General features: G+C 39.4%; 1 protein-coding gene across 6 annotated transcripts in view; it reads right to left on the minus strand.

Annotated features, from left to right (window-relative positions):
* The window catches only part of MAP3K3 (mitogen-activated protein kinase kinase kinase 3), a 64,453-nt gene that overhangs the window by 25,619 nt on the left and 17,956 nt on the right, over positions 1–20,878 (minus strand). For all 6 annotated transcript variants that reach the window (XM_070561642.1, XM_070561641.1, XM_070561644.1 and 3 more), the window contains 3 exons: positions 18,534–18,574; positions 13,179–13,278; positions 4,428–4,541 (listed from right to left, as the gene is read on the minus strand). In XM_070561642.1, the coding sequence (XP_070417743.1) occupies positions 4,428–4,541; positions 13,179–13,278; positions 18,534–18,574 (255 nt within the window). The remainder of the gene's footprint in view (positions 1–4,427; positions 4,542–13,178; positions 13,279–18,533; positions 18,575–20,878) is intronic.

The raw sequence follows: 20,878 nt of genomic DNA on the forward strand, positions 1-20,878 counted from the left end.
GTGACCCCAACTCCTTGAAAACTAAGTCTTCTCTTGGACCTTTCCTAGCTCAGTTATCTTCTGAGCTGCGGGAAACAGAATGACACAACATCTCATAAGTTTTCCTCACGGGCAACATTATACTTTCTGTTCTGCTTCTAATGAACTGTGGAGGAACTTGGGTGAGGTTTTCAAAGGACTACAACAATTAAAGATTCTTTTCCTCAATGGTAACTGATAGGTACTGAACTACATGTCAGAACATCTGGATTCTGGACCAGCTCTGTCATAATTTACTGCCTCATTTTAGGCAAGTCATTCTAAGTATCGGTTTCCTCAAGTGTAGACTGGCAATAACACATGCTTGCCCTGGACCCCTCAAAGTTGCAAGAATCGAATGAGAGATGAAAGCAACTTATACATGTAAGGTATTATTTTTAAATAGGGGCCAGACTGAAGCTATTCTGCCCAAAAAGTTTTTTTCTATCTTCCTGCACTTGCCTCATTATTTTAGGAAGAACGAAAAGAATTATCCTTTAGATTATGCTTGATATTTCTAACTTAAATAGTACACAAGATAGTGTCAAACTCATTGATGGGAAATTTGGGAAGCAGGCAACTTGGATGAGAAGATTAGAAGTTAACTTTTGTCAGAGAGAATCTGAGGTAGAACAAAATGCCATACTCAGTTTAAGGTGGCTGGGTATTTAGTTTTTATCATATTCAGATACAAGTAACAAAAGAATGTTAAGCTTGAGATTACTTTATGATAAGGGAAGATCTGGATCTAGAAAGTTATAAGAAGGTCAAGAGCAGAAAGATAAATTTAAGAGCCAGACGCACCTGTTTAGAGAGGAGGTCTTCAGAAGGAATAAGCTAAGAGTTGATGGTCCAAAGGCAGAGGCCTAGGGCAGCAAGAACTACTGAAGGAGACAATGAAGTGTCTTAAAATGGCAGTAGAAAGCAAGGTTAGAGACAGGCTCTTCAGACTAAGAAGAAGTACTGTGATTACCAAAATCCAGGACTTCTCAGGGAAGAACAATATTGAGGCCTAAGACATGGCTGTGGCTAGGTGAAGTTGGAGGGGTATGACTTCATACCCTGGTGAGGGACGAAACAGAGGAAAGATCAGAAGCTGTCATAGAAGGATCAGTAGAAAAGGAATCCAGAGAGAAGAAAGAGATAGCACATTGAAAAAGAGGAATAAGAAGGGAAATAAAGGTATAGGTAGTAACAAAAGGTGGATCAGGCAATAGGTCACTGAAAATGGAGGCAACTAAGTAGAGAAACGAAGTGGCTGACAGTTATCAGCAGGAGGGGATGAAGACCAGGGCGATATGGTACCCTGGAGCAGTATACTTAAAGTGTGATTTGTGGGCTGATGCCAGGCCACAATCTGTGGTGGACTAGTCCTCAACAAGGCAAACACAGAAATGGAGAGTAACTCTTTAAAAACTTTTACAGGAATTTGGCAGAGTGACTTTAGGTCTATTGAATCTAACAATAAAAACTGTGGATTCGTACTTTGTATGTGCCTAGTTTACTTTTCCACTTCTTTTTCAGTTTTTGTGTTTAAAAAAAAAATTGGCCCATGACAGATTGGAAATTAGAAGAACAAAACTAATATTTCATCATAGACAGTTAGAGAAGCACTGTTCTAGAGGTGGTGTTCCTAAGTACAATAGCAATTTTGGATCATGATACTTCTGTTTATTAAGAAGTCTGAAGTCTAACAGAGGAAGTTCCCAAGGAAATATTTCATCACCGCTATTACCAATGTTAGCCTTAAATGTAAATTTTTATAAATGCAAAAAACAGGAGCAGTTTGTGTCCCAACAGTAGCAAAAATGGTTAATTATGGTATATCCAACTCAAGGGAATTAAGCATCCTTATAAATTACAATTATGAAGATTATACAATAACATAGAAAAATGTGCATGACAGTGTTAAGCGAAAAAATAAATTAGAAAATTGTATGAATACCATAACAACACTTAAAGTTTGTATTCATACGGCCAAAGACTAGAATGACATATGCAAAAATTAAATCAATCAATAAATGTGTTATGGTGATAAGATTATATAAGGTAGTCCTTTTTTTTAAAAAAAAACTTTATAAAAAGTTATATTGACTTTATTACAACTGTTGGCAATCTTTTTTTTTTTTTCCTGCTTTTTCTCCCGAAACCCCCCCAGTACATAACTGTATATTTTAGTTGTGGGTCCTTCTAGTTGTAGTATGTGGGACACCACTTCAGCGAGGCCTGATGAGCAGTGCCATGTCCGCGCCCAGGATCTGAACCAGTGAAACCCCAGGCCGTTAAAGAGGAGCACACAAACTTAACCACTTGGCCATGGGACAATTTTTCGAAATATAGGTCCTGAGACAGGCCAGCCTGGTGGTGTAATGGTTAAGTTCGCATACTGTGCTTTGGCAGCCTGAGGTTCACGGGTTTGGATCCCGGGTGCAGACCTACACACCACTCATCAAGCCATGCTGTGGCAGTGTCCCACACACAAAATGGAGGAAGACTAGCACAAATGTTAGCTCAGGGCCAATCTTACTCACCAAAAAAAAGAAAAAAAAAAATATATATATATATAGGTCCTTAGAAAGAGGCATCAATGTGGCATTTATTTTATGCAACATCTAAAGCAATACCATCAATATCAAAGCTCAGACACCTTTCAAACAGCTCTGGGTTTTGCAGCAGTATCTGCAGCCACGTGCACCCTTTAATGGATAGGAAAGCAGATGTAAAGAAGCAGTTTTCTATACTTTCTCATCAGGGGAGTGGAGGGATCACAATTAGGGATGCTAGCTCTCAGTCAAACAATCATATTATTAAACCAAACCCCAATTCTAGCTTCTTCAGTAAGGAAGGGGTCTGCTGACTATGATCTGTGCTTGACTCTTGCTAACAATTTAAGAAGCATTCACTATGTTTTCTTAAGAGGATGGGTGGGGAAGGGTTCCAAAACAATAAGACACGGCTCCTGCTCTCAAGGAGCTTTTAATCTTTAGGCATAAAACTTACAAATAGGCAACAACTACAGGATAATTACCAAGCAACCTATAAACTAGTGTGCAAAATATATCCAATGACTAACGGGATAGGGAATAATCAAAATGGCCTCAGTCAAAAATACTGACCAAATTGTAGTAGGTAAATAAATCTAGCTAGATCCTAAAAAAAAAAAAAAAGACGATAACCATACTCTGGCAGAGGAAGGAGGAAGAACTGCAGAATGGGGGGAGTATGCTGAAGAAAGTGGAAAGAGGAGACTAGGGAGTTGAAAGCAAGGGTAGTTGGTGAAAAACCCTGGATGCTAGGCTAAATTTAGATCTTATATGATAGGCGATAAAGAAGGACTATAAGGAGCAGCTGAGTAACTTGAACAGAGAAAGGAAATAATAAAGTATACACTTTACTTCAGAAAACTTTACAAAGTATACACTTTACTTCCCAAAACACATCCAGAAAAAAGACATTTGGGAAACAGAAGACCAATCTTCATGCACAGGACATTTCTATAATATTAGAAAATGTCTTCGTTATTCCAAGGCTTCCTAACTGCATTCTCCTGTGCCTCCCCCGATCAATAGGACAGCCCAACGCCATAAGTCTCTTTAAAAATAAATGGTCAGCATGAGCACCATTCCATCTAAACTCTGTCCTGGTATGGTGCGTCCATAGTTCTCATGCAGCAATGACAGCTGTCCACAGTTGGCTGTTCTCAAGCATAAGGAAAGGAAAGAGTGTCAAGAAACCTTTAGGAACATGCTTCTGAAGAAAAGTGGTAGAGGAATCAGTGATTAGAAGACAGACCCAGATTACAAGCATTCTTGTGAAATGTAGGCCCCCAGGAACCCTTTAGGAGAGGAAATTGCATAAGGGATAATTCCTCACTTCTGATGGTAGATTGCCTGCTATTTGGAAAGGCAACAGCTGATAAGTTACAAGAGGCCCTCCAGCCCGTGGCCTATTTTCCATTGGACAGAAGGAAAAGTTTGTTTCCTACATGTGTCCCAAGGGAAGGGCACAGTTGCTGAGGAGTTGTGGGATCTGGGTTTACAAAGCATGGTAGTCTCAAATCCTTGACAGCCTTTGCTAATCAGCACCTCTACACTAATCAAATCTTTCATTCAGGTCCAAATCTAAATGTAGAGAAAAAGCATTTTCTTCTTTATCATAAAATATTTTCCTTCCTCCCACACCACGAGCCAAGTAACCTTTATTTTCAACTTTAACACTGATGATCTGGCTTCACAGTGAAATCAAATGCAGAAGGCCAGCTGGCCACTGACACAGTGGGCTGAGCCGCAATTATGTTCCCGCTTTAGCAGTGACTGAGGAACACAAAACTGTGTCAAGGAAGCAAGGCGAACTCCTGAAGAACAGCAAGCTTTGTCTTCAGCTGCCAGGCCATGACAGGGACTACTTACATGGTTTCTGTCCTGGGATAGCAACAATATCCTAAGGCTTTTCATGCTTGAGCTTCTATCCAAAATGTCAATTGCTTTATCAAGATCATCTTGGTTCTTTAGCAGGATGGAGAGCTGTGACACAGCACACAGAAAAAAGGAAATCATATAAGTCTTTAGTTTGCAAAAATAAGCAAAATAAAAAATCAAAATAAGGTGGCAGGAAAACAATCCCAATGGAAACCACGGGGTCTTAAAAGATCTAATTGAAACCACAGAGATATTTTCTTTTTCTTTCAAGTGTACAATTCAATAATTTTTAGTAAATTTACAGAGTTGTGCCACCATCACCACAATCCAATTTTAAAACATTTCCATGGCTCCAAAAAGATCTCTTGTGCCCCTTTATAGTCATTCCCCCTTCCCACCTCTAGGCCCCAGCAAACACTAATGTACTTACTGTCTCTATAGATTTGCCTTTCCTAGACATTTCGTATAAAAGGAATCATACAATACATATTCAATTCAATTCACAGTCCTTGCATCTAGCTTCTTTCAGTTAGCTTAAAATTTTTGAGTTCATCCATGCTATAGCATATACCAATACTTTGTGTTAAGACGTTTTCTGAGAGGACCTTCCTCTCTAAAAATACCCTTTACCTCAAAGCATCAAATCCCAGTTATAGCCCCCACATTTCTTCCCAAATTAAGAAGTAAAATCATGTCCCACCTGTGCTGACATTAACAGAAGAAGCGGAAAAATGCACAGAATGAGGAAGGGGGCAGGCAGAAGATGAAAACTGCTACTCAAATAAGAACACGAATTTATTTACTTATTTATTTATTTGCAGGGAAAGATTTTCCCTGAGCTAACATCTGTTGCCAATCTTCCTTTTTTTTTTTCTCCCCAAAGTCCCAGCGAATGATTGTATATCCTAGTTGTAAGTCCTTCTAGTTTCTCTATGAGAGCTGTCACCACAGCATGGCAACTGATGGACAGGTGGTGTAGTTCTGCGACCAGGAAGCCAAACCAGGCCGCCAAAGCAGTGAGAGTGCCCAAATTTAACCACCAGGCCATTGGGGCTGGCTCAAGAACACCAATTTAGACTGCATAATAGGGTTTAATATCTTAACGTTTAAAGGTAAAAATCAGTGACCAGAACCCAAAAACTACCTCCTCCATTTTCATTCCACTGAAGTATTAAAGAGAAGGTCCTTGAGGGTATGGATAAGTCTCACTTGCTGTTAAAAGCAGAGGACAGTATGAGTACTTAGTATTAAAAGAAGCAAAAGTATGCTATGCCTAGGACCTAGCAAATGTCAGATCTTATACATTTGTGGCCAACACAAAATCAAGCAAAAGTACAATTAATTTCTTCAGTTCCCAATTTATAATACAAGGAGATGAGAACTCTAAATCCTAGGCCAGGAGAAAACAAACAGTAAGCACAGTATTTAAAATAAAATTTCAAGACAACCCATGGAATGGGAGAAAATTTTGCAAATCATATAATATTGTAAAAGAATTCCCTCCTGGGTAACACTTTTTTTTTACAGATTGGCTCCTGAGTTAACATCTGTTGCCAATCTTCTTTTTTTTTTTTCCTTCTTCTTTGCCCCAAAGCCCCCCAGTATGTGGCTGTATATTCTAGCTTTAGGTCCTTCTGGATGTGCTATGTGGGACACCGCCTCAACATGGCTTGATGAGCGGTGCCATGGTCACACCCAGGATCCAAACTGGCAAAACCCTGGGCCACCGAAGTGGAGTGCATGAATTTAACCACTCAGCAACGGGGCTGGCCCCTGGGTAACATTTAAAGTAGGAATAAATAAGGACTATTGCGTGAGATGGCGGGGGGTGGGGGGAGATAAAGAAATTACTGGAGCAAGTTTTAACTTAAAAAAAACAAGCTACAATTTTGTATACGTATGATAAGGGTCTACTATCCAGAATATATAAAGAACACTACAGTTCAACAATAAAAGGACAAATAATCCAATTTTTAAAATGGGCAAAGGATTTGAATAGACACTTGTCCAAAGAAGCTATACAAATGGCTAATAAGCACATGAAAAGATGCTCAACATGACTAGTCATTAGGGAAATGCAAATCAAAACCAGAATGAGATACCATTTCACACCTACTAGGACGGCTATAATTTAAAAAACGAACAAAAAACCCAGAAAATAAGTGTTGCTGAGGATGCGGAGAAATTGCAACCCTCAGACATTGCTGGTAGTAATGTAAAATGGTGCAGCCAGTATGGGAAAGTTGGGCAGTTCCTCAAAAAGTTAAACATACACCTACCATAAGACCCACAATTCCACTCCTAGATACATACTCTAGAGAACTGAAAATATGTTTATATAAAAATCTGTATACAAGTGTTCATAGTAGCATTATTCATAATAGCCAAAAAGTGAAAACAATGCAAATGTCCATCAATAGATGAATGGATACACAAAATGTGGTATATCCATATAATGGAATACTATTTAGCCACAAAAAGGAAAGAAATACTCTCAGAGTGAAGGGGTGGAAGACAATACTCCAAGCTAATAGCAAACAAAAGAAAGCAGGTGTCGCAATACTTATATCAGACAAAACAGACTTCAAGATAAGGCAGGTAAAGAGAGACCCAGAGGGCCAATATATAATGGTCAAAGGGACACTACATCAAGAAGAAATAATGCTTATAAGTATCTATGCACCGAACACAGGAGCACCCAAGTTCATAAAGCAACTATTAACAAACCTAAAAGGAGATATCAAAAATAACACAATAATAGTAGGGGACCTCAACACCCCACTCACATCAATGGACAGATCATCCGGACAGAAAATCAACAAAGAAACAGTGGAGCTAAACAAAAAGTTAAACAGTTGGACTTAATAGACATATATAGAACACTTCATCCAAAAATAGCAGAACACACATTCTTCTCAAGCGCGCATGGGACATTCTCAAGGATAGACCATATGTTGGGAAACAAGGCAAGCCTCTACAAATTTAAAAAAATTGAAATAATAACAAGCATCTTCTCCGATCATAATGCTGTAAAGCTTGAAATTAATTACAAGAAAAAAGCTGAGAAAGGCACAAGGATGTGGAGACTAAACAATACGCTATTGAACAAGCAATGGATCAGTGAAGAAATTAAGGAAGAAATCAAAAAATACCTGGAGGCAAATGAAAATTATAACATGCCATACCAACTCATATGGGATGCAGCAAAAGCTGTATTAAGAGGAAAATTCATCACAATTCAGGCACATCTTAACAAACAAGAAAAATCCCAAATCAGCAATCTTAAACTACACCTAACTGAATTAGAGAAAGAAAAACAAAGCCCAAAGTCAGCAGAAGGAGAGAAATAATAAAAATCAGAGCAGAAATAAATGCTATTGAAACAAAAAAGGCAATAGAAAGGATCAATGAAACAAAGAGCTGGTTTTTTGAGAAGATAAATAAAATTGACAAACCCCTAGCCAGACTTAAAAAGAAAAAAAGAGAGAAAGCTCAAATAAACAAAATCAGAAATGGAAGAGGAGAAATAACAACAGACTCCGCAGAAGTACAATGGATTATACGAGAATACTACAAAAAACTATACACCAGCAAAATGGATAACCTAGTGGAAATGGATAAATTCTTGGACTCCTACAATCTCCCAAAGCTCACTCAAGAAGAAGCAGAGCATTTGAACAGACCAATCACAAGGAAAGAGATTGAAACAGCCATCAAAAGCATTCCAAAGAATAAAACCCCAGGACCAGATGGCTTTCCTGGGGAATTCTACCAAACTTCCAGAGAGGATTTAATACCTATCCTTTTCAAGCTATTCCAAAAAATTAGGGAGGATGGAACACTTCCTAACACATTCTACGAGGCCAACATCACGCTGATACCAAAACCTGACAAGGACAGCACGAAAAAGGAGAACTACAAGCCAATATCACTGATGAACATAGATGCAAAAATTCTCAACAAAATTTTGGCAACCAGAATTCAGCATTCATCAAAAGGATCATACATCATGATCAAGTGGGATTCATACCAGGAACACAGGGATGGTTCAACATCCGCAAATCAATCAACATGATACACCACATCAACAAACTGAGGAATAAAAACCACATGATCATCTCAATAGATGCAGAGAAAGCATTTGACAAGATCCAACAGCCATTTATGATAAAAACTCTGAACAAAATGGGGATAGAAGGGAACTACCTCAACATAATAAAGGCCATATATGACAAACCCACAGCCAACATCATTCTCAATGGGCAAAAACTGAGTGTCATCCCCCTAAGAACAGGAACGAGACAAGGATGCCCTCTATCACCACTCTTATTCAACATAGTTCTGGAGGTCCTGGCCAGAGCAATCAGGCAAGAAAAAGGAATAAAAGGAATCCAAACGCGGGGGAAGAAGTGAAACTCTCGCTGTTTGCAGATGACATGATCTTATATATAGAAAACCCCAAAGAATCCATTGGAAAACTTTTAGAAGTAATCAACAACTACAGCAAAGTTGCAGGATATAAAATCAATTTACATAAATCAGTAGCATTTCTATACTCTAATAACGAACTAAGAGAAAAAGAACTCAAGAACACAATACCATTTACAATCGCAACAAAAAGAATAAAATACCTTGGGGTGAATTTAACTAAGGAAGTGAAAGACCTATACAATGAAAATTACAAGGCTTTTCTGAAAGAATTGGATGACGAAAGAGATGGAAAGACATTCCATGCACATGGATTGGAAGAATAAACATAGTTAAAATGTCCATTCTACCTAAAGCAATCTACAGATTCAACGCCATCCCAATCAGAATCCCAATGACATTCTTTACAGAAATAGAACAAAGAATCCTAAAATTCATATGGGCCAACAAAAGACCCCAAATTGCTAAAGCAATCCTGAGCAAAAAAGAACACAGCTGGAGGCATCACAATCCCTGACTTCAAAACATACTACAAAGCTACAGTAATCAAAACAGCATGGTACTGGTACAAAAACAGGTGCACAGATCAATGGAACAGAATTGAAAGCCCAGAAATAAAACCACACATCTATGGACAGCTAATCTTCGACAAAGGAGCTGAGGGCATACAATGGAGAAAAGAAAGTCTTTTCAACAAATGGTGCTGGGAAAACTGGAAAGCCACATGTAAAAGAATGAAAATTGACCATTCTTTTTCACCATTCACCAAAATAAACTCAAAATGGATCAAAGACCTAAAGGTGAGACCTGAAACCATAAGCCTTCTGGAAGAAAATGTAGGCAGTACACTCTTTGACATCAGTATTAAAAGGATCTTTTTGGACACCATGTCTTCTCAGACAAAGGAAACAATAGAAAGAATAAACAAATGGGATTTCATCAGACTACAGAGCTTCTTCAAGGCAAGGGAAAACAGGATTGAAACAAAAAACAACCCACTAACTGGGAAAAAATATTTGCAAGTAATACATCTGACAAAGGCTTAATATCCATAATATATAAAGAACTCACACAACTCAACAACAAAAAATTAAACAACCTGATCAAAAAATGGGCAGGGGACATGGACATTTCTCCAAAGACGATATATGGATGGCCAATAGGCACATGAAAAGATGTTCATCATCGCTGATCATCAGGGAAATACAAATCAAAACTACACTAAGATATCACCTTACACACATTAGAATGACAAAAATAACTAAAACAAATAGCAACAAATGTTGGAGAGGTTGTGGAGAAAAAGGAACCCTCATACACTGCCGGTGGGAATGCAAACTGGTGCAGCCACTATGAAGAACAGTATGGAGATTCCTCAAAAAATTAAAAATAGAACTACCATATGATCCAGCTATTCCACTACTGGGCATCTATCCAGAGAGCTTGAAGTCAGCAATTCCAAAAGTCCTATGCACCCCAATGTCTATTGCAGCATTATTTACAATCGCCAAGATGTGGAAGCAACCTAAGTGCCCATCAACAGATGACTGGATAAAGAAGATGTGGTATATATATACAAGGGAACACTACTCAGCCGTAAAAAAGAACAAAATCGTCCCATTTGCAACAACATGGATGGACCTTGAGGGAATTATGTTAAGTGAAATAAGCCAGATAGAAAAGGACAATCTCTATATGACTCCACTCATATGAGGAATTTAAACCTGTGGACAAAGAGAACAGATTAGTGGCTACCAGGGGAAAGGGGGGGGGGGTGGAGGGTGGACACAAAGGGTAAAGGGTTGCACCTACAACACGACTGACAGACAATAGTATACAACTGAAATTTCACAAGATTGTAACCTATCATTAACTCAATAAAAAATTAAAAAAAAAAAAGGAAAGAAGTACTGATACATACTACAATATAATGAACCTTGAAAACATTATGCTTAGTAAAGAAGCCACACACAAAAGACCACATATTGTATGACTGTATTTATATGAAATGTTCAGAATAGGCAAATCCAGAGAGAAAGAAAGTAGATAAACAGTTGCCAGGGGCTGGGGATAGGGTGGGATGAAAAGTGACTGCAAATGGGTACAGGGTTTCTCCTTGGGGTAATGCAAAAGTTCTGGAATTAGACAGTGGTGTTGGTTACACAACTCAGTGAATATACTAAAAACCACAAATTGTACAGTTTAAAAGTGTAAATTTTATGGTAGGTGAATTACATCTCAACAAAGCTATTATTACAAAAATATAAACATAAATAAAATAAAATCTTAACAGATTTTTCATTTGTGTTTTTCAAATCCTGACAGGGCAGGGTTTAGAGGGCAAAGAAAAGAAAAAGGGGTTGAGAGATTTTAAATAAAATATAAATTAGTCAATTCTTGGGCATCAACATTAGCAGGGTACGGAAAGACATGCATGATCTAAAATAATTAATAAAAATTATTCATATTTGGCTTTAGAATTAATATCTGCACTAACATTGGCATAAAGGAATGCCCAACATTCTGGGCAATCATTTTGTTGATAGAAGAGCTTGAAAATGGATTTTGGGACATTTGGAATTCTTAATGGAAATATTAATGGAAATAGAAATGAGTACTAAATCACCCAGAAAAGTCTTTAGTAACTAAAGAACACCTTTTCTTTAATGCTGATTAGCTAGCTGACTTTAGCTCCACTTTCTTTTTTTTTTTTAAGATTTTATTTTTTCCTTTTTCTCCCAAAGTTCCCCAGTACATAGTTGTATGTTTTTAGTTGTGGGTCCTTCTAGTTGTGGCATGCCACCTCAGCATGGCTTGATGAGCAGTGCCATGTCTGTTCCCCGGATTCGAACCGGTGAAATCCTGGGCCGCTGAAGCAGAGCATGTGAACTTAACCACTCGGCCCCTAGCTTCACTTTCTTCTGTAGTTACTAAAGCTTAAGCTGCAATTTTTAAAAGTTCTATGGATTTGGCATTTATATTTTGGGGGTTCCCCTACCCTGTATTTAAAATGTGTTAGTTAACATACTTTACTTCTATCTGTATTATTTATTAACTATAGAGTTAGTGTTTATTTTCCAAATTTGCTATATTTCTAAAATTTGTCCAAAAAACAAAAGATCAGATGGTCTTATTTTTGTTAGTTATTTGGCAGTATATCTAACTGCAGTTGTGCATTTTGTATGAAGGGGACAGCCAGTTTTTAGCCAATAAATCTCAGTCCCTACAGATTTCAGCTCCAAACTATGGACGAAATTCTTAACTTTTCAAACAATAAAATTAAACTACACAATAAGGACCTGACTCTCAAAGAGCCATGATACTGCCCAGTTCTCTTGTTTTGCTCCCCAACTCCACTCCCTCATGATACACGCTCTTTACTAAGTACCAAAACATTGCCTTGCAGACAAATGCAAAGCACCAGCCTAAGCAGACTGTAGCCTCTAGTACCTTTCCTGGAGCTGGGAAAGTGGCCAAGTGACTGACATTCAAACGAATTCCTTCCTGGGTGATGTTCAAAGTATGAATAAATAAGGACTGTTGGGGTGGGGGGTAGGAGGAGGAAGAGTTAAAGAAATCATTGGGGGGGTGGCCCGGTGGTGCAGTGGTTGAGTTCACACATTCTGCTTCGGAGGCCCAGGGTTCGCAGGTTCGCCTGTTTGGATCCTGGGTGTGGACATGGCACCACTTAGCAAGCCACGCTGTGGTAGGCATCCCACATATAGAGTAGAGGAAGATGGGCATGGATGTTAGCTCAGGGCCAGTCTTCCTCAGTAAAAAGAGGAGGATTGGCAGCAGTTAGCTCAGGGCTAATCTTCCTCAAAAAAAAAAAAAAAAAAGAAAAGAAATCATTGAAGTAGGTGCTAACTTTTGAAACAAGGTACAATCAGGAGTTAAACTCTAAGAGGAGAATCCAGCATTTATGATTGTCAATAAATGATCTACCCACCAGTTTTCCACACCTCCTCACCCCCTGCTGAACCCTACACTTCTTGCTAAGGCTATGCTGGAAAGAAAAAGATAACCTACAAAATATAAAGGAGACAATATAAGCCCTGGCCCTGATACCATACTTGATTCCACCACGGACTATTACAGCTACCAGCACTGAGTGAGCAGGAGGAAGGGAAATAGTATGTAATCTCCCACCTAGTAACAGAAATCTCAGAGTTATTGGAATTAAGAAAAGAGGCTGCAGAAAATGAAAACCTGCATATGACATTAGAAGAACAAACTAGGAAATCCTTAGTTAAGCAGAGAGAAAAAAGGTAGGCAGTTGTCCCCGCCTTGTTTCCACATCATCTAATTTCTTACCTCATTGTTCATGTAATGTAGATCAAGAGGCTGCCCAAACACTATTGTCACCTTGTGCTCCACATCTTCATATCGCACAGGCCGGCTGAACGCTATAATTCTGAAAAGGAATAGGAAGTGTGGTTAATTGTATATTTCAAATGTAGGGTTTAGAAAGCTATGGCTTCTGAGTGATATCTTCCTTCTCTTCTCAACATAGGATTCTCTTTTTCTCTTTCACATAGTTTGCCTTTCTCTCTATTGTTTCTTTTTCTTCTCTTCTCTACCTTTTCACCTTTCTTTTGAGCATATCTCAGGTTTGCTAACAGTACCCACAAGCATTGCTCAATCCCAACCATTGTTCTACCACTTCATCTCGGATCTTTCTGTCAATGACAGTTCAGTACCATTAACAGAACACCTGGATTTAAAAAATACATTCCAAATACTCTCTGTAGGAAGAAAACCTAGAGATTAGAGCAGCAGTCCTGAAAACATGGCCTTAACTCCTAAATGACTCAACTCCAGGACTTGAAAAGTCTTTTCCACTGTTCATTTTTGAGATGCCACAGGAATCTCAATACTGATTACCCTCAAAATTGAGAAGCACAGGAATTCCCCTTGAGTTGGTTATATGCCTGATCAGTTTTCATGAGCAGTGACAGATGTGGGCATGTAAGCAGTGTTGATATTGATGCTTTTCTAGCGAGACTTATTAGGTCAGTTCAAAGAACAATTTCTACAGAGGGTAGAGTTGGAACTTATTCAAAGAGGCGCTAAAATGATTTGTCATTAAATGTCACGGCAAAATTTAAAAGTGGGCATGGGGCCAGCCTGGTGGCACAGCGGTTAAGTGTGCATGTTCCGCTTTGGCGGCCCAGGGTTCGCCAGTTCGGATCCCAGCTGTGGACATAGCACTGCTTGGCAAGCCATGCTGTGGTAGGCATCCCACATATAAAAAAAAAAAAAAAAAGTAGAGGAAGATGGGCATGGATGTTAGCTCAGGGCCGGTCTTCCTCAGCAAAAAGAGGAGGATTGGCAGCAGATGTTAGCTCAGGGCTAATCTTCCTCAAAAAAATTAAAAAATAAAAAAAACAAAAGTGGGGATAGATGACCAAGACTGGCAAAATGTTGATAATGTTGAAGCTGGGTGACAGGTCCATGGGTATAATATTCTCTCCACTTTTGTGTGTGTGCGAAATTATCATAATAAAAAGTTTTAATGAATGTATTGAGTTGAACAATATGCTACTGCTGATAGTCAACAATTTTTGTACAAAAGTGGCAATTTCATATGGGTCCAACCCAATACTCTACAACTTAAATAATTAAAACAAAAATAAGCAAAGAGATAGACAAAACACAAGAGATTATCAGAAACTCATATATATATCCTATATATATATATATATATATATATAGGATATATATATATATACAGAAGAAAATATAGGATTTAAAAATATATATTGGACTGGGGAAGGTCTTCCTAAGCATTACATAAAATACAGAAGACAAAAAAGAAAGAAGACAAATTTGTCAACAAAAATTTAAACTTCTGATGGCAAAATAAACTATCAGCAAAGTAAAAAACAAATCTCAAACTTGGAGAAAATACTTGGAAAAATCAATAAGAAAAAGACAACTCAATAGCAACACAGGCAAAGGATATGATAGAAGAAAATTCACAGATGGGTTATGAATGGCTAATAAACACATGAAAAGATGCTTAATGTGATGGGGAAAAATGCGTATTAAAACCACCTTCATCTCTGAGTATGGATAGGTTGGACAAAATCTGACTAGTGAGTGGTAGAGTAGCAGCACTCAGCCATGGAGCCTCTACAGTTCTTGCCCTCCTCCATGCTGAGAGGAAGAGTGGGTGGGTCTTTCACATCTTCCCTACTCCTTGAGTGGGAAGTGGTATAACCAGAGGAAGAAGCAATAAGCCACAGGAAAGAGGGATCTAAGCCATTGGATTTTAATGGAATCTGACCAGATAATTTCTTTAATGTTCTTCTGTGCCAGGCTGGCTCAAATCAGTGGGCAGCATAAAAGCACTCATCATCTAGAACTGCACTATTCAATATGGTCGCCACTAGCTACACGTGGCTATTTAAATTTGAATTAATTCAAATAAAATGAAATTAAAAATTAATTCCTAAGTCCTACTAGCCACATTGCAAGTGCTCACTAACCACATGTGGCTAGCAGTTACTGCATTATACAATAGAGGTATAGAAGATTTCCATTACAGCAGAAAGTTCTATTGGACAAAATTGATAGAATATTACTATAAACCATAATCTATTCTTCACACAAAGCCTAACATCTCAGGAAAATAATTTGTCCATAATTTTTCCTTCATCCATCACCATCATTCATTTTTGTTTTTGTTTTTTTTTAAGATTTTATTTTTTTCCTTTTTCTCTCCAAAGTCCCCCGGTACATAGTTGTATATTCTTTGTTGTGGGTCCTTCTAGTTGTGGCATGCGGGATGCCACCTCAGCATGGTTTGATGAGCAGTGCCATGTCCGCGCCCAAGATTCGAACCAACAAAACACTGGGCTGCCTGCAGCGGAGCGCGCGAACTTAACCACTTGGCCACGGGGCCAGCCCCTATTTTTGGAAATTATATTGCTAAATATATTAGTTTATATCCACCAGGAAATCCATCCATATTATAATCCCTATATTTTTTCCCTCAAGTCAACTGTCCCAAGCAGTGATAATGTTTGGTGATATCCAGATATGGGTGTTTCCTGGAGCCTTTTGAGAGAATGGCTTTCCATTAATTTCTAAGAGCAAATCATACCCCCTTCATCAGGACCTCAGCAACAGTTCAAAAGGGGCCAGCCTTTCTCAATAAAATACCAGGAAACCACTCAGATGTCCCTAGCACACTGTTAGAAAAGGATCAGGCTCAGAAGTAAATTCTGTATGTGGCCTCGTGGTATGCCACTCAAAAGCCCCAAAAGCAGTCCAAAAGACTGGTCAAGATCAGAAACCAGGACCTCCAGGTTGGTAAGACCTAAGCTGCTGCCGTCATATGGAATCATAGGCATTTTTAGGGTGATACTCATCCCCACCAGCATCCATACATGAAGGTTTTCAAAGGGAAGTAGATTCTAATCTACAGTTCTCTTCTTTTGCCCTCCTGGAAGTAAGAGGGAAGAGGGTTAGGTGTCTGGTCCCCACTCTTCCAAAGCAAAGGGAGAGTCAGCCCACCAAAATGGATACTTGGCATAGGTGAATGGGAAAAGTCACTGTTCTTTCCTCTTTTCCGTAAATTCTAATTCTATAAGGGCTTACATTATTTAGACAGATACTATCCATATTCCCTGTAAAAAGTAAAGCAAGCCCACAATAACATTCTCTACAAAATTCTAAGACATGAAATACATGAAACCAGAGCTGCCTGGCAGAGAGCAGCTTGAACTTGGCTTCCATGTACCAACTTTACAGAGTCCTCCGTTCCACACACAGTACACAAACAGTGAAATGCCAAGGCTCCTGAAAACAGCTCCGTAAAAAGAGAATGCACAGTTTTCAAAACCTTGATACCAACATTCTGCCGCTCAGGGCTTCAAAAGGCCATTCCTGCCTGACCACCTTAAATATTTGTGGTTTCGATCTGGCAGCTTCTCTGAAACGAAACACATACACTTTCTCAGTGTAAGTCTGCTCACTGTAACTGCATACCACTTTGGGAACAGGAATTCAGGAGAGCGTAACTGCATAATTAGACTCCAACACAATTGAGCTTTTGATTTCATATCTACTTCTGAAAACTCTCTGCTGCTCTGAGTTTGGCAATCCCTCCAAAACCCAGTCAGGTCAGAGGTGTGAAAAGCAGCAACAATGAAGTGACAATTTAGCTTCCTTGCTACTGGCAGGACACAGGACAAGCAGCTGGGGACAGGGCTCAGAAGACCTTCCTCCCTTCAGGCCTGGAAGAACCCTAGAACCCACATGGCAGAAGTGGGACTCTGGCTCTGGAGACCACTTTTCGCATAATGTTTCCACCAGGAAACCTCTGACAACCTTGCAAGCTTGTGAATTTGTGTGTGTGTGTGTGTGTGTGTGTGAAGAAGATTGGCCCCGAGCCAACATCTGTTGCCAATCTTCCTCTTTCTGCTTGAGGAAGATTGTCGCTGAGCTAACATCTGTGCTGGTCTTCTTCTGTTTTATATGTGGGATGCCACCATAGCATAGCTTGATGAGCAGTGTGTAGGTCCATATCCAGGATCTAAATTGGCGAACCCTCAGCCGAAGCGGAACGTGCAAACTTAACTGCTATGCCACCGGGCTGGCCCCTATGAATGTATCTTTTTAAGAGAGAACTGCAGTCATAGGTCTTCTCTGGAGCTAGCTCCAAAGTGGGCTGAAAGATGCCAGTAGCAGAGAACTACCAGTACTAAGAATGGTTGCAGGTACTAAGGTCCTCTGGTGGGACTTGTAAAGTAGGAGGATCTTATCCTCATGGATATGCTCTTTGCCTCTCCAAATGCTCAAAGCAAAGGAAAAAGGGGGTATCAATGGGAGATAAAGGCAAAGAGCGGGAAACAGATGCTGAAAAGCACACTAATGCACATACACACCACACGTATGCACACACATCGTCTCCAATATCCTATGACCAAAGTTCTGTATGACCAGAGTTCTGTATGATTTTTAACTTTTTCCTTAACTTGTGAAATTAAGTGGAGTCATATTTTTCTCCACTGAGAACTTCTACTTTGACTTCCTATAAAAAAATAAACACCAACAACGGAGAAAAGGACAGAAAGATTTTGTAACATTACTTTCACTTCCCTAACAAGGTAAGATAAAGAATATAGACTGAAAAACTCCCTCTTTCTGTCCTCAAATGATCAGAAATCTTTCACAACTGAGGGACTTGAAGCAGCTTCCCATGACCTAGAAACTTATAAAGAAACTCCCAATTCACCAACCTGACCCCTGATGTGGACAAAGCCAGGGGGATGAGAATGACACTATGCTACAGGAGAATCCTGATCTCCCTCTGATGCCCCACAGGTGGCACAGTGTCAGTGTGTCTGAAAGCCATGACTCTGAGTAGAGCTAAAGTCCTGACTTCCTCCCCTAGCAAAATGGTAGACCTCACAGTAGCAGAAAAAGAGCAGAAAAGTAAAACATCAGCATTTGAAATGGCTTCCAATTCTAAGACTAGAAACAAGGTTCAATTGGTAGGACAAGCCAAGGGCAAAACTTTCCCCTTTATGCCCAATCAACCCCATTACCCAGCCAGTGACCCCACAGGGATCCCTCCAAGGAAGTGGCTTCCACAAGCTGGATGCTTTCTGAGAACTGCAGCACACATGAACACAACCGCTGATCAGACGGCAGACTTACCGCCTCTCCCCGTTGTGCTCAAACTTGATTCTGACGTCACTCTGCCAAAGGAATGACAGACAGGTTAGCGGGTTCTCTGATATGTTACTCCTGCCATTCCCAGGTAAGCCTCAGGCAGTCCTTTAGCAAAACTGGGCAAACATCCCTGCTTGCTCCTGTTGGAGCTTCTCTACCTGGATAGGCATTCCTTCCCAGTGAATTGTAGCCTTCCAGTTCTAACCTCAGGGGCAAGAAAACTCTTGGACAAGATCCCTAGGTGGCTGCCCCAGCTCAGCTACCAGGCTCTGACAAGTCATTTCTAAGTTCATACACTCTCTATTTCTACAACTGGCTCTGGCGTTTCTCTACCATATTACCTCCTAGTAAGGATACTCTTCCTTCTTGGCTGATGTGACTGAACAGAAAAAGAAATTTTGGTACTGATACTTCCTACCTATGGGACCACAAGCAAGTTACTTATCCTTTCTGTGTCTTAGTTTTTCCATCTGTAGAGTGGGGCTAATCATACCTATTTTGCAGAGCTGCTATGAGAACTAAACAAGATAATATAATTAAAATACCTGATACATAGTAGACATGCAATAAATGTTTGCTGCTGCTACTAGTGATTTGCATAATCCTATCAAGTCTACTCCGAGTGGGGGTAATGTGGGACCCTGGACAAATTACCTTATAATTGTGCCCTATTTTATCTTAAATGACCAACGTGGGTAACCTAGAAGCTCAGGGACGACAGGAATCACGTCTATCTTGTTTCTGTACCCCCAGTGACAAACAAAGGGAATGTTATATAATATTTCTGCTTAATAATATTTGTTAAATGGTTTAATTTACTGAAGATCAGAGTTGAGTGTAAATATCAGAAATAAGAGGAAGTAGAAGTGTTAGAATGTTAAGGAATAAATCAAGGAGGAAGAGATACTGTAAAGGGCAAACAAACAACTTGAGGGAGTTAAATATGACAGGAAAAGGGAAGAGATATTACAGAAGAACAGGTAGAGAGGAAAAAGAAAAGTAAGATTGTCAGGAAACCAAGAAATAATAGATGGAGGAGAGAAAGAATTCATAGAGAATAAAAATTATACTGAGAAAGACAAATCAATAGACTGTGGTTTGGAAGAAAACAGAGGGTCTCAGAGTATCTGAAGATGAGGAACACAACGCAGACAGAGAAGATGTCAGAAAAGGGAGAGTGTCTGAAAGGTAGAGTGGATGCATAAAGGACTTCCTTTTCCTAAGAGATCAGAAGGCTAGAATTCTCTTCCAGTCCACTGTACTGGACCAGTGGTTTTAATTTACACTCTAAAAATTAGTGATGACCCCAAGAACTTTTGTTTATGTAGATTACATCTATTGATATCTGCCATATTAGAAATTAAAACTGAGGGGCTGGCCTCGTGGCCGAGTGGTTAAGTTCTCGCGCTCCGCTTCGGCGGCCCAGGGTTTTGCTGGCTCGGATCCTGGGCGAGGACATGGCACCACTCCTCAGGCCACGCTGAGGCGGCATCCCACATGCCACGGCTGGAAGGACCCACAACTTAAAATACACAACTATGTGCTGGGGAGGATTTGGGGAGAAAAAAGCAGGAAAAAAATAAAAGAAAAATAAAAAAGAAGATTGGCAACAGTTGTTAGCTCAGGTGCCAATCTTAAAAAAAAAAAATTAAAACTGAGAAAATTCAGGTTTATTTTATTCATTTTTAAACCATTACATGCTAAAATACTCAAAAAAACCCCCAGCTGATGTGTTATATGTTTAAATAAATACACTTTTATAAAAAATAACTTTTTTTTTAGGATTAGCACCTGAGCTAACATCTGTTGCCAATCTTTTTTTTTTTCCTTCCCTAAGCCCCCCAGTACATGGTTGTATTTGTTAGTTGCAGGTCCTTCTAGTTGTGCTATGTGGGATGCGGCCTCAGCATGGCTTGATGAGTGGTGCTAGGTCCACACCCAGGATCCAAACCAGCGAAAGCCTGGGCTGCCAAAGCTGGAGTGCGTGAACTTAACCACTCGGCTATGAGGCCGGCCCTGAAAAATAACTGTTTTCAAAAAAGTTTAGTGAGAGAATGCAAATCTCTTTAATGCATGGCTTAACAGGAGACAGCTGGATTCTCATTTCAGCCTCTTTCAATCTGCTGTGATAACATATATCATGTAGCCTCTGGAAAACGCTACTGTATATTCTTAAGTGAATGAGGGTGAAAAGGGCAAGTAATATCTTAGTATTATTACAAAAACAGTTTTGACCGCATAGACCCCCTGAAAGTTTCTTGGGAACCTGCTAGGAGTCCCTAGACCACACCTTGAGAATCACTGAATTAAAATATAAGAACGCCATCCTC

This window comes from Equus przewalskii, chromosome 10 (genome assembly GCF_037783145.1).
Source record: "Equus przewalskii isolate Varuska chromosome 10, EquPr2, whole genome shotgun sequence".
NCBI lineage: Eukaryota > Metazoa > Chordata > Mammalia > Perissodactyla > Equidae > Equus > Equus przewalskii.